The 14152-nt window shown below is 39.1% G+C and overlaps 1 protein-coding gene across 3 annotated transcripts in view; it reads left to right on the top strand.

Moving 5' to 3' along the window:
* TTC19 (tetratricopeptide repeat domain 19) overlaps window positions 1–14152 on the top strand; it is a 29033-nt gene that overhangs the window by 2561 nt on the left and 12320 nt on the right. For all 3 annotated transcript variants that reach the window (XR_004269622.1, XM_032280199.1, XM_032280200.1), the window contains exons 4-7: window positions 1147–1185; window positions 2165–2221; window positions 2538–2599; window positions 5118–5212. Coding sequence is in view for 2 of the 3 variants with exons in the window: in XM_032280199.1 (XP_032136090.1) it covers window positions 1147–1185; window positions 2165–2221; window positions 2538–2599; window positions 5118–5212 (253 nt within the window). In the remaining variant the exon portion in view is untranslated. The remainder of the gene's footprint in view (window positions 1–1146; window positions 1186–2164; window positions 2222–2537; window positions 2600–5117; window positions 5213–14152) is intronic.

The raw sequence follows: 14152 nt of genomic DNA, 5'->3' as shown, positions 1-14152 counted from the left end.
AGCAATTCTTCTGCCTCAGCCTCCGGGTAGCTGGGACTACAGGTGCATGTGACCATGCCCAGCTAAATTTTTTTGTATTTTTAGTAAAGATGGGGTTTCACCATGTTGGCCAGATGGTCTCTATCTCTTGACCTCGTGATCTGCCCACCTTGGCCTCCCAAAGTGCTGGGATTACAGGCTTGAGCCACTGCACCCAGCCGAAGCCCATTTTCTTCTGGCTTCAGGTTTGTTTTGTTTTTGTTTTTGTTTTTGAGATGGAGTCTTGCTCTGTTACCCAGGCTGCATTTCAGTGGCGCGATCTTGGCTCACAGCAACCTCCACCTCATGAGCTCAAACAATTCATGTGCCTCAGCCTCCTGAGTAGCTGGGATTACAGACATGCACCACTATGCCTGGCTAATTTTTGTATTGTAGTAGAGACGAGGTTTCATCGTATTGGCCAGGCTGGTCTCCCAACTCCTAACATCAGGTGATCCACCTGCCTTGGTCTCCCAAAGTGCTGGAATTATGGGTATGAGCCACCATGCCTGGCTTCAGTTTTTTTACCCTTGGGGTGACATAAGACCTCTCAATTCCAGACCAAAAAGAAACCAGTATCATTAGCATGTTTCTTTTTTTTTTTTTGAGACAGACTTTTACTGTTGTTGCCCAGGCTGGAGTACTACAGTGGGATCTTGGCTCAGCACAACCTCTGCCTCCCGAGTTAAAGTGATTCTCTGCCTCAACCTTCCAAGTAGCTGGGTTTACAGGCATGTGCCACCACGTCCTACTAATTTTTGTATTATTAGTAGAGACGAGGTTTCTCTGTGTTGTTCAGGCTGGTCTTGAACTCCCAACCTCAGGTGATCTGCCTGCCTCGGATCCCCAGAGTGCTGGGATTACAGGCGTGAGCCACTGTGCCCAGCCATTAACATGTTTCTTTAATGATGAGTGGACCTAGATTTGGTTTGTTATCAACAAAGTATGTGCAAGTATTTACTTCAAACACGATTGCTGTTCTGTGCTTCTAGCAGATTAATTGGTGACATGCTTTTCATTTTAAACTATTTTTTCAATTTTGAGGGTGAAAGCAAAAGGCAATTTTAAAGTTTGAAATAAATAGGAACCGTGCTGTAAACTGAAAAACAATTTGTAATTTGCTTTCAGATGGCCAACTTAGCATTTATACGGGGTCAGCTTGAAAATGTAAGTAAATTACTTTGTAATACCTTGAATTTATAAAGGAGTAGCCTCAAGGGAACCGTAATAGTAAGGGTACAGCCTAAGCTGCTATAACAAAGAGACCCCAAAATAGTGACTCAAACAAGATGAAAATGTATTTCTCTTTGTTGTGTTAGTCCAGAGATAGGCTAAAGACTGAAGGCAGATAGACAAATAGGCACCATTGCTCTCTGATCCAGAAGTCCAGATTCCTTCTAAGATAAGCCCTCATTTGCCTGGGTAAGCTGACTCACCTCCAGCCTCCAGGAAGGGAGAGAAGATGGACTGTGAGCCGTTTCCTTATATGATTTAGAAGTTCACATTCTTTCTGCCTGCATCCCTTGGCCTAAATCTTATCATATGACCATATCTAATTTCAGGGGGCCAATCTGCTAAAATTGGCTGAAAAAATTTTTTTTTCAAGATAAGGTGTTGCTCTCTTGCCCAGGTTGGAGTGCGGTGGCTTGATCATAGCTGACTGCAACCTCGACCTCCCAGGCTCAGTTGATCCTCCTGCCCCAGCCTCCTGAGTTGCCGGGACTCCAGGCATGTGCCACAACACCTGGTTAATTTTCTTTTTTTTGGTAGAGACAGGGTTTCACCATGTTTCCCAGGCTAAATTGAGGGGATTCTGTAATCAAAAAGATGGAGAAGGAGAGTGACTATTAGGAGACAGTTTGTAGTCTGTGCCACAGTGGGTTTGGATAAGAAGTTAATCTCCAAGGTTGTTTTCTACTTATCACAGAGTAGTTTAAGGTACATAGAGGATGTTGGGGGTCCTGATATTTTGATCTGCTTTCCATTCAAAAGGGTATTTTCGTGTGTGTGTGTGTGTGTGTGTGTGTGTGTGTGTGAGAGCATATGTGTTTTACAAGGAATGAGGCATCAAACTGGTACTGAGAATCCAGAGTCATTTATATAGTGAGGCCCAATTAAAAGAAAAATCTTTTCCTTATGCTTTTAGGCTGAACAACTTTTTAAAGCAACAATGAGTTACCTCCTTGGAGGGGGCATGAAGCAGGTAAGGACATTGCTTAGTATTCGCCCCTCACCGAAGCAGTTTTCAAAACATTCTTGTCTCCTGAAAACTCTGCCCAGCCCCCACCATATGCTTTGGTCAGGAAAGGTGGCATTTCCCTCCCAAGATCTGTATAGAAATTGCCATTCTTTCACTAAATGCAACAGCATGGTCACCAAGGAATTGACAGTTGGCTAATCACTCTAAAAGAATAAAGACTATGGCTTTGAGGCCACCGTCAGTCTGGAAGTTGATCTGAAATATTGCATGAGAAAATTTTACTTGTTATGAATTCCCTTCATTTCTCTTTCTCTCACAGGAGGACAACGCAATAATTGAAATCTCCCTAAAGTTGGCCAGTATCTATGCTGCACAGAATAGGTAAGTGTAACAGCCAGGGAGCAGGACTGTGGGCAGAAAACTGTCTTTAGGATATTACGTAATATTCATTGCCTACTGGTCATCTGGGTCTCCCAGAAATTGGGTGTCACACTCAGAAAGTGTTCCATCCCTCATCTTTGAAATTGTCAGTCTTTTCCAGTTTGCCCCTGCTGTTTCCATTAGCCTGCCTAGTGGGACGCAACATCTCTGGCTGCCCTGTGACATAGCTAATCAAGTGTTCTGTTGCTGCTTGAAGTGGGAAGGGAAGTTAGAGTTAGAACTTTAGTTTAGCTTTTCCTAGAAGAGGAAAGAGCAATGTGAAAGCCGCTGGGGATGATATATTAATACTTTGAAGAAGCCACTTGGCGGGTATAAATACAGTCCAAAGATGAAGCATGTAGGATGTAAGGAGAGAACTCGTCTAGAGAGTTATATTTTGGGGTGAATTTAGGGAGAGACCTAAGATTAGCTTCCCTTAGGGTTTTAGTTATGCAGAAGTTGGTGTGATAGGTTTGGAGTGACATGCAGCCTGATGATGTAGAAAGGGTACTCACCGAGGCCAGGCCCTGGCATTGGTCCCTGTTGTCCTACTCACCAGCTCCTTTGTTCTCATCAGGACTTGCATAGTCTGCTTGCATTCTGATTGGACACTAGAGAGGCTAGAGCTTCCTGAAGTCTTTGACTTCAAGTCTTTTGAGGAGCTTTGAGCTTGGCCCATGCCAGGGAACACTGCTTCTTGATCAATCTTCCTTGGAGTTATAACAAACATGCCTAGTTCTTGATTGGGAATGAACTCCTAGGGTAAGAAGAAGTCCAGAGCTAATAAACATTGTTGAGTAAGACAAACTCATAGTCATGTAGAGGTGAAAGCTAGTAATAATTAGCCTCTAAGTTACTTGGTACTTCGTACCTTTCATTTTGTTTTATTAAGAGAAATATGAGACCAGAAAAGACATGGCCAGATCTGGGGCTTAGAAAGGCTGATATAAGTTAGGAGGGGAATTGTTTGTAGACCTCTTGGCTCTGACTGGGAGCCTCTTGTGGGCAGCATCCACTTGCCCTGTATTATGGCTAGAGAGGGCCCTCTTGCCAAGGTTTGAATATAGGGAAGGAAGGGGATGCTTCTGTTCTTCTGAGAACAGAACAGAATGGTAGGATCATAAATTCTCCACTGGCAAAGCACTAGAGAAGATGAGCTTTTTAATGCCACTTCTATAAGAAACTAAAGCCAAAACTGAAGAACAGGAACCAAAGCTGAGCTCCTGAATGGACAAGGGATTTCTGTCACATTTCCTCTGCATCTCTAAAAAGCAGCAGTCTGTCTGCCTGCTTGAGTTGACTGAACCCTCTCCAGATGATTGAGGGTCCGGGGCTGCAGAGTTGGGTTAAATGACTTCTATTGCCATAGCTAGGAGTTCCATTTCTGTAAAAGAAATTTTTTTTTGGAGGGGATGGAGTTTCACTCTCGTCACCCACGCTGGAGTGCAATGGCACGATCTCAGCTCACTGTAACCTCTGCCTCCTGGGCTCAAATGATTCTCCTGTCTCAGCCTCCTGAGTAGCTGGGATTACAGGCACCCCCCACAATGGCTGGCTAATTTTTGTATTTTTAGTAGAGACAGAGTTTCGCCATATTAGCCAGGCTGATCTCGAAACTCCTGACCTCAGGTGATCCACCGGCCTCAGACTCCCAAAATGTGGGGATTACAGGCATGAGCCACTGCGCCTGGTCCTGTAAAAGAAACTTTGATCAAAGACCTACAGCTTGAGAGAAATATAAAATGACTAAACTTCTCAGAAGCTGTATGAGGTCAAGAGTTGGAATCCTCAACTGCAGGGTGGCCTGAGCCACCTACTTCCGGGTAGTATTACTTGAACAGGGGTAAGGCTTTCACACATGGAGAAACTGATTCACTGGATACCATTTGTTTGTGGGAGATGATGAAGACTACTGGCTATGTCAGTTATTAAAATTATGGCAGCATTCCTAGCTCTTTATGTCTTAAGTTATATTAAATGGATGACTTAAAAAAATACTTCTGAGAAATGGCAGATTTGACACTCTTTAGACTTTAAGCTAAGTTCCCTCTTCCTATTTTACATTTCCTTTATTGATAATGTTTACATTGAGCTGGAAGAATGAAGATAAAAGAGGAATTTATGAAAAGGTAAATGGACCGGGCAAAGCGGCTCATGCCTATAATCCCAGCACTTTGGGAGGCCAAGGTGGGGGCGGATCACCTAAGGCCAGGAGTTCGAGACCAGCCTGGCCAACCTGGTGAAACCCTGTCTTTACTAAAAATACAAAAATTAGCTGGGCGTGCTGGCAGGTGTGTGTAATTCCAGCTACTTGGTAGGATGAGGCAGGAGAATTGCTTGAACCGAGGAGGTGGAGGTTGCAGTGAAACTCCGCTTCAAAGAAAAAAAAAGAAGAAAAGGTAAAGGACTGATTATACTTCAAAGAAAAAAAAAAGGAAGAAGAAAAGGTGAATGACTGATTATTGATTTTGCTTTACAGACAGGAATTTGCTCTTGCTGGCTATGAATTCTGCATTTCAACTCTAGAGGAAAAAATTGAAAGAGAAAAGGAATTAGCAGAAGACATTATATCAGGTAGGAAACCTGTTATCTGGGCATTGCCTTTTCTCCACAAAAGGCTTTATTTTACACTTTGAGAAATGGAAAGAGATCTAAATTGGGAAGAGGGAAAGTTACCTATTTTGTAAAATAAGTGGCTATCTTTAAGGTATCAGCAGAAGTTTTGGAATAAGATGTTTTGTTTAGAATATTTGACTGATGTTTTGGTGGGTTTTTTAACCCTGTTGGTGACACGTTCATAATTTATCTGTTAACTTTTAGTTACATACAACTTATGGAAAATCAAGGAGCAGAAGGAGGTCTTTCATCTTTTAGTTCAGCTACCAATCGAAATGTTTATTATGTTTTAGCCCTAGATAAACAGCAAGTTAAGAAAGAAGAGAAAAAAACTCATGTTTTTACAATTCATTCTCACTCATTATGGAGGCTAGGAATAGAACTGGATGAGCAGGAAGCTCTCTATCTCTCCATTTTGGGTTTCTTAATTTGGGTTGAAGTATTGAGAATTTTCATATTTGACATTTATTCACTACCTACTCTATACCAAGAGCTATTGAGATGGTAGGGATACAGCAGTCAACTCTACTGGACCTAATTGTCTTCTCTCTCCTGAACGTACAGTAGTTCCCCCAGTAGATGCCTGAAACAAATTCTAGTACACTGTTTTTTCTATACATATGTACCTATGATAAAATTTAATTTATATTAGGCACAGTAAGAGATTAACAACAATAACTTAGAACAGTTATAACAGTATAGTGTTAACAGTGTCACCGACAGAAGATTCATTCTTTTGTAGATCTTGGCAACTTCAGCATGCAATTTTTTTTTCTTAAGTCGAGAACTTTCACCTTTTCATTAAAAGGAAGCACTTTCTGACTTCTCTTTGTCATATTCAAATTACCAGTGTCACTATTGCACTTTGGGGCCATTATGTAAAATACGGATTGCTTGAGCACAAGTACTGCGACACGGTGGGTTGATCTGATAACTGAGACTGCGGCTAAGTGACTGAGGCCAGGTGCTGTATGCAACATGGGTATGCTAGACAAAGAGATGATTACATGTCCTGGTCTGGGTGACGTGGGGCAGTCCAAGATTTCATCATGCTACCCAGAATGGCATGTAATTTAGAAACTTAGGAGTTATTTATTTCTGGAAATTTTCCGTTTAATATTTTTAGACCATGATTAACTGCAGATAACGGAAACCCCAGAAAGTGAAACCGTGCATTAGGGGTCACTGTACGCCAATTTTTTGTCTTCACCACTCCACTGAAGCTACCTTTATCCGAGTCACCAAATCCAGTGGTTACTTCCCAATCCTTAACTTACTCATCAGCAGCTTTAACTTAGCGGATCACTGTCTTTTACTGAAAATACTTTCACTTGGCTTCTGGGATGCTTCACTGGTCTCTCCAGTGAGGTGAGTGTTGGCAGCCCATGGGGCTGTTTTTATCCCTATTCTCTTTTCTTTCTGCCCCCACACCTAGGAGATACCCTTTAATTCCATACCTTTAAATATTAGATTTACAACTTCAGCCCCTAACTTGCCCCCAAATGGCAGACTTATGATTATGATTGCCTACCTGACATCTTGACTTGACGTCTAATGGTCATCTCATGCTTAACATGTCCAAAATGGGTCTCCTCAGTTTTGCCACTCACAATTTGTTTCTCCACTAGTCAGTCCCAGTTTTATAAATAGCACAACACTCACTCATTTAGTTGCTTTGACCAAGAACCTGAGAATTGTCCATGATTTCTTCTTCATTCCTCATATCTAATCCATTAGCAAGTTGTATTAGATCAGGCATCAAAATATATCCATATCTGACCATTTGTCATCCCCTTACCCTACTGCGTTGGTCCAGGCCATCACTGTTTCAAGACGTCAGTACCTTTGGTCACCTTTAGAAAAAACTTAGAGTCCCTGCGTGGACCTGTAAGGCTCTTATGACCTGGGCCTACCCACCTCTTTCACGCCATCTGCTTCTCTCCCCTTGCTGGTTCCGGTCTCTCCACACTGGCCTTATTCTTGCACATTTCAAGCTCAGTACTGCTTTAAGGCCTTTTTGCTTGATATTCCCTTTACCTAGACTATTCTGTCTTCTCCCATACTTCACTCAGGTCGCTGCTCAAATATCACTTTCTTGGAGTCCTTCCCTCACTAAAACAGTCATCTCTTCCAACCTTACTACTGATCTACTCCTCTTTCCTTTACTTTTCTATGTCACATTTGAAAGTACAGGTGTGTGTGTGTTGTGTGCTTGTCCTTGTTTCTCCACTAAAAGTATGTTTTTGTTAAAAAATTTTTAGTTGGCCGGGCGCGGTGGCTCACGCCTGTAATCCCAGCACTTTGGGAGGCCGAGGCGGGTGGATCACGAGGTCAAGAGATTGAGACCAGCCTGGTCAACATGGTGAAACCCCGTCTCTACTAAAAATACAAAACATTAGCTGGGCATGGTGGCACGTGCCTGTAATCCCAGCTACTCAGGAGGCTGAGGAAGGAGAATTGCCTGAACCCAGGAGACGGAGGTTGCGGTGAGCTGAGATCGCGCCATTGCACTCCAGCCTGGGTAACAAGAGCGAGACTCCATCTCAAAAAAAAAAAAAAAAAATTTTTAGTCTTTGTCTTCCTTATCAAAGAAGGATAGAGACTTCATCTGTTATGCTCACTGCTAAATCCTTGGTGTCTAGAACAGCGCCTGGCACATAATAGAGGCTCAATAATTACTGAATGAAAGAACAAAAGACCCAAGAAAGACCAACAAATAAATCCAGTTTCAGTGCAGTGTGGAAGTGCTTTGAGGAAATCCATAAGAGTTGTAAAAACAAGTCTAGCTGTGAAGTAAGTCACTTCTGAACTATTCACACCCTTACTATCTTTCATTCGTAGTGTTCTCAGGACTATATTTTCTGACTCAGAAAGTAGTATCAGTAAACACTGAAGAAAATTTAGAAAAGCACTAATAAGTAAAGATCATCTGTAATCATACTGCTAAGAAAGAGCTACTGTTTATTTTTTAGTATGTCTTTTTAGGTTACATTTTAATAAATTTGGGATGATACTGTATATCCTACTTTGTATCCTGAGTTTTAAAAATTTAGTGACATTGCGAAAACACTTCTTTTTTTTCTAGGCAAAGGAATTCCTGTTGGATAGAGCAAGCTAATTTCTATTATAAACATTATTTTTACATTTTACTAGTTGTGCAGTATAGAAAATGTGTTACGTGATTCATCTTATTTTTTTTGGGAAAAGAAATAAATTCCTACCTATTCAGTTTTGCACAAAGCAAATCCATTATCAAATTTATGTGCTTTTTATTGACACATCTAACTCTATCCTAAGAGAACATTACTTAAGATCACATAAAAACTTGGCTCTAGCATAATTTTCTTGTTCCCCATGTAAATATTGTATGTACCCACTGAAGAAATGCCCATAAAATATTAAATGAAAACTTTGGTTACAAAACAGTATAGTTAATATGTAGACTAAAGATAGACATGGAACAAAGGCTGAATGATATCAAAATATAGGCAGTGATTCTCTTTGGCTGATTTATAGGGAATTTGTGTTTCTCTAAGTATTCTATAATTTTTTACAACAAATTTACGTTTTTCTTTTTAAAATTGATTTCCATTGTTACCTGTTAGTATAAAAAGTCAAATAATATTAATAGTACAAAGCTTAATTTAAGATAGCATTTTCTTGCTACCTCACCCCACCCCATCTGTTTTCAACTCTTAACCAATTTCTTCTGGTATTTACCTTTACATTTCTGAATAACATAAAATTGTTATTTCCTGATTCATTATTTTCAGAATCTGCTGACTTATGGAAAAGTGAAGATTTAGTGCAATTTCTGGTTATGTCTCCATTATGAGTGTATGAATACTGTTAGCTGCTGAGCCAAGTAACATGATTACAGAATTACATTTCCTTTTGTGTACGTTTTACTTCCTTTGCAGTTAACTAGGTTTTTTTGTGTGTGACTCTGTTTGTTATGTATGTGTCAGATTCTTCGTTTAACCATATCACTTGCTTTCTTCAATTTATAAGCTTTTCTAGTATTCTAGAGTTCATCATGTTGGCTCACTTTTCATTGGCATGGGTGGCCATAGGCATTCGGTCTTCATCTTACTTTTTTTTTTGTTTTTGTTGAGACAGATGTCTCACTCTTTCACCCAGGCTGGAGTGCAGTGGCGTGATCTTGGCTCACTCTAAGCTCTGGCTCCTGGGTTTAAGCGATTCTTATGCCTCTGCCTTCCAAGTAGCTGGGACTACAAGGCATGAGCTACCATGCCTGGCTAATTTTGTATTTTTAGTAAAGACAGGGTTTCACAGTGTTGGCCAGGCTGGTCTCAAACTCTTGACCTCTGGTGATCCGCCTGCCTCAGCCTCCCAAATTGTTGGAATTACAGGCATGAGCCACTGCTCCTGGCCGTGTTTTATCTTTTTCCTCCTGTAACTTTCATTTTAGTGGTATTTGGGGAAGAAGTGGAGAGAAACACATGTGTTCAGTTCAGAATAGTAAATCTGTCATTGGGCATCAAGATAGTGTCCAAATCTGTTTCTTTAAAGTGGATTCTTAGCACTGAGATTTCAGAGTTGAGTAGCAGCACATTTTAAGGTTGTTGATGACTGTTGCCAAATTGCCTTTGAAAGGGCTGTGTTACTTTATATTTCCTGGTTCTGCTATTTATTTACTTCGTGACTTTGATCAAATTACTTAATCCCTGTGTACTTTTTCTTCAGTGTGGGATTAAAAATAGTACTCATAGGACCTTTAGGAAGGTTGAACGAGTTAATACATAAAAAGCACTTAGAATAATCCATTGTAGCTGCTCAGAAAGTGTTTGTTAGTGGTTTGTATTACTGTGGTAAGGCTATGTCCTCCTCCCCAAAACTCATTAATTTTTATAATATTTTTTAGCTTGATGATAGGGCCTTGGTGCATTATCTAGCATTTCTTTGATAAGCAGTGAGGTGTATCTTTTTCTTTTCTTACCGTGTCTTAGGGTGCTGAGAGGTTTTTCTTTTATTGGAGCTTTATTGTAAAAATATTAACCCTTTGTCTCTTGAGTTTTCCTCCTGATTTGTGTTTATAGAGTGGGTTGTTTTTTTTTCCCTAATGAAAAAGGAATATGAAATTAACATTTGCATAAAAAATTATGAGAATCAGCCAGGCACAGTGGGTCACACCTGTAATCCCAGCACTTTGGAAGGCGGATGTGGGCGGATCACTTGAGGTCAGGTGTTCATGACCAGCCCTGGCAAAACCCCGTATGTACAAAAATTAGCTGAGCTTGGTCGTGCACCCCTGTAGTCCCAGCCACTCGGGAGGTTGAGGTGAGAATCTTTTGAGCCTGAGAGATGAAGGTTACAGTGAGCTGAGATTGCACCACTGCACTCCAGCCTGGATGACAGAGCAAAACCCTGTCTTAGGGGAAAAAAAAAAAGGATTGTGAAAATAGACAAGTGGCCCAGCATTACAAGTACCTTTGGAGTTCTTTCTGCCTGAGATACTGCTCTCCTTAATCTTGTCACTATCATTCATTTGCTTTTCTTTAGTTTTACTCTGTTTGCCTTAAGAAGATGTCATTTAGTTTTTGCATATTGCTTTTCAAAATATAAGTAGGCTGAGTGCAGTGACTCATACCTGTAATCCCAACTCTTTGGGAGGCCACAGTGGGAAGATCACTTGAGCCCAAGAGTTTGAGATCAGACTGGGCAACATGGCGAGATCCTGTCTCTTCGAAAAATAAAAAAAAGTGAGTTGGACACAGTGACACATGCCTGTGGTCCCAGCTACTTAGGAGACTGAGGCAGGAGGATAACTTGAGCCCAAGAGGTTGAGGCTGCAGTGAGCTGTCATAGTGTCAGTGTACTTCAGCATAGGCAACAGAGAGAGACCCTGTCTCAAAAAAAAAAAAAAAAATTATATAAATGAATCATGATATGTATTCATTTTAGGGCATTTTTATGACTTGTCTGAGTAATCTTTTTAGAATTAGATCAGAATTCATTTCTAATTTCCTTTGCTTTTATTAATTTTTAATAAATACTAAGTAGCTGTTCTGTGCCAGGTGTTCTAGGATTTGAATAGCAGCAAGTAAGGCAAAAGTCTCTGCCCTTCTGGAGCTTAATGCTCGGCATCTTTCCTTACAATCTTCTGTTTTTTCCTCTTTATTTCTAAACAGTTTAACTTTTTAGTATATCTGGAATTTATTTTGGTGTGAAGCTGGTAACTTTTCTTACAGATAGTAATCAATCTTTATGTACTAAGTAGTATATTCTTGGGTTTCTTTTGGGGTTTTCCATTCTAATGTATTTGAGGACTCTTGTAACAGTATACATTGTTTGAATTAAATATTTGAGTTAATACGATAGGACAGCTGACACATGCTTCCTTTGCAAAATTCCTTCCCACTTTTCACTTTTCACATGAATTTTAGAATTCTGTCAACTTCCCAAAGTGCCTTGAGACTGAATTACCAGATTTGCATTATATTTACAAATTAGTTTGGGGAGATTGCCATCTGAATTAAAGTTAGTATACCTTTGACTGTAAAGAGCAGAAATTTCAGCTAAATGAGGTTTAACAGTAAGGACACTTACGTCAAGTAACTGACAGTCAGCGATAGGGAGCAGGCTGTTGAGTTAGTTGATAATGTGATTCATTGAAATCATGAAGGAATGGGCTCTTGCCATCTTTCCTCACTCATTCTCAATGTGTTGGCTTTTTTCCCATGCTTCCCTGTGGTTGAAACGTGACTATAGCAATTCCCAGGAATCTCATCCAGTGTCCAGAGAAAAAGGAGACTTCTTTGATGTTTCTCATAGGATCAAGGTAATCTTTCATAGAAGTCTCCAAGTAGATTTATCCGTACTTCTCATTGGCTAGAATTGGGTCACATGCCATTTCTAACCCAGTCCTTGGCAAGAAAAATGGATTATCATGATTGGCTAAAACTGATTGAGGATGTGAGTCGTGAGAAAAGAATGGATACTGGGACAAACAGCTGCTCTGCTAACAAAGGAAGATCTTTGTAATAGTGAGCCGTCTTACTGAGGAATTACAGTTTTCTTCATATAGATGACAGCTATTTATTACATTTGATTCTGACTCCTTGACTGAACTCTTTACTTTTCAGTTGATATTCACACTAATTCTGAGAAAAATGAAGTCAGAAAAAAGTAAAAGAAAAAAATAATGTAAAAAGATATTCACACTAATTCCAGATTTATAATTATACATCCCAGAAATCATGATACAGGTTGAGCATCCCCCAGATCCAAAGCTTTCTGAGTGCCAACATGATGCTCAAAGTGCTCATTGGAGCATTTGAATTTGGATTTTTGGTTTTGGCATGCTGGCAGTATCTGAAGCAAATACTCCAAATTCTGAAAAAATCTGAAATCTGAAACACTTTTGGTCCTAAACATTTCAGATAAGGAATACTCATTCTGTAATTGTTTCCTTCCAGAAAGTTATACTACTGTTTCCCTCCATTCCCTTTATAAAATTAGTTCATTGGCTGTACCTTTAGAACATTAAGCAATAGTAGTAATAGGCAACTTAGTCTTATATACAATTTGGTACCAAACTATATGAATATATTTATTACTATTATATATCTAGAGCAGACCAAGCTTGCTTGTAGGTTAATTGCTCAGTACCTGTGTACTGCTGAATAACATTTAATGCTGATATGTAACTTTTGTGTTTCTTAAGAGATCCACAATATATTTCTTACTGTATTATTTGTATTATTGTGTTTGTATTATTTGTCGTCGCAGGGTTGTATTGTGATAAAATGAATTGGGATGGTTTCTGTATTTTCTATTCTGAAATAAGTATGGGATATTGCATTGGAACGATCTGTTTCTTGAAAAGTTGTAGAATCTATGATGCCAGATGGACCAGAACTCCTGAGTTAATTCTCTGGCAACTTTTTCCTTCCTTCTTGATTACTCATGTATTTCTTCCATTTTCTTGATTTAATTTCAGTACATAGGACAGTGCTGAATACATGATAAGCATTAATAAATATCTTGAATAAATGAACATATGGGTGAACAAGTTTTATAAATGTATTAATTTCCTAGAAGAAACTTTAAGGAATTATATTTTTAAAGCATATTTTACACTATTCCTACATGTCTGAGATCATCTTCCTTTTCTATTTCCTAATTTTATGATATATATTTTTTTAACTAGTAAAAAGGTATTTCCCATTGATTTCTTCCTCCTTTCCTTGAAAGGTTTTATTCCTTTTCATATTTTAAATACTCAAAACATTTCTGAAAAGTTATTTTTGATGACATAGTGTTTGGTACCATGAGTGTTTGAAGTCTGGAGCCTGAGTTCAGGTTCTGGTTCTGCCACATAATAGCAATGGACAAGCTATTTAACTTCTCTGTTCTTAGCTTCCTTATCAATAAAATGAAAATAATAGTAGAACTTACCTCATAGAGTTATGAGAATCAAATGCTCCAGGTCTATGATCAGTACTCATTAGGCACTATACAAAAGTTTGTGGAATGTGATACATTTACTAATTTATTACATGATTTGGCACGTATATTTTACCACTCTCAATTTGATGAAGGACTTTTCTGGCTATTGTATTTATAACTTCTCCTTGTTTTTAATTTTGTTGATTCATTCAAAGAGCCAAATTCTGGTTTCATTAATTTTATTTTTCTGTTTTCCATTTCACTTATTTCTACTCTGTCTTTATTACATCTCTCTTGTTTGCTTGGGGTTTATTTTGTTTTCTTTTTTGTTTGTTTCTTAGGTGGGAGATTAGGTTATTGACTTAAGGTTTTTCTTCTGACATAATTGCCACTTATAACTATTAATTTATAACATCTCATTAATTTTGGTGTATTTTCATGTGTCTCAAGTATTTTCCTTTTTTTTTTTTTTTTTTTTGTTTTTTT

This window comes from Sapajus apella, unplaced genomic scaffold (assembly GCF_009761245.1).
Source record: "Sapajus apella isolate SASKATOON/1434 unplaced genomic scaffold, GSC_monkey_1.0 scaffold12, whole genome shotgun sequence".
In the NCBI taxonomy this organism is placed as follows: domain Eukaryota; kingdom Metazoa; phylum Chordata; class Mammalia; order Primates; family Cebidae; genus Sapajus; species Sapajus apella.
This window is presented reverse-complemented; position numbering and strand designations above follow the sequence as displayed.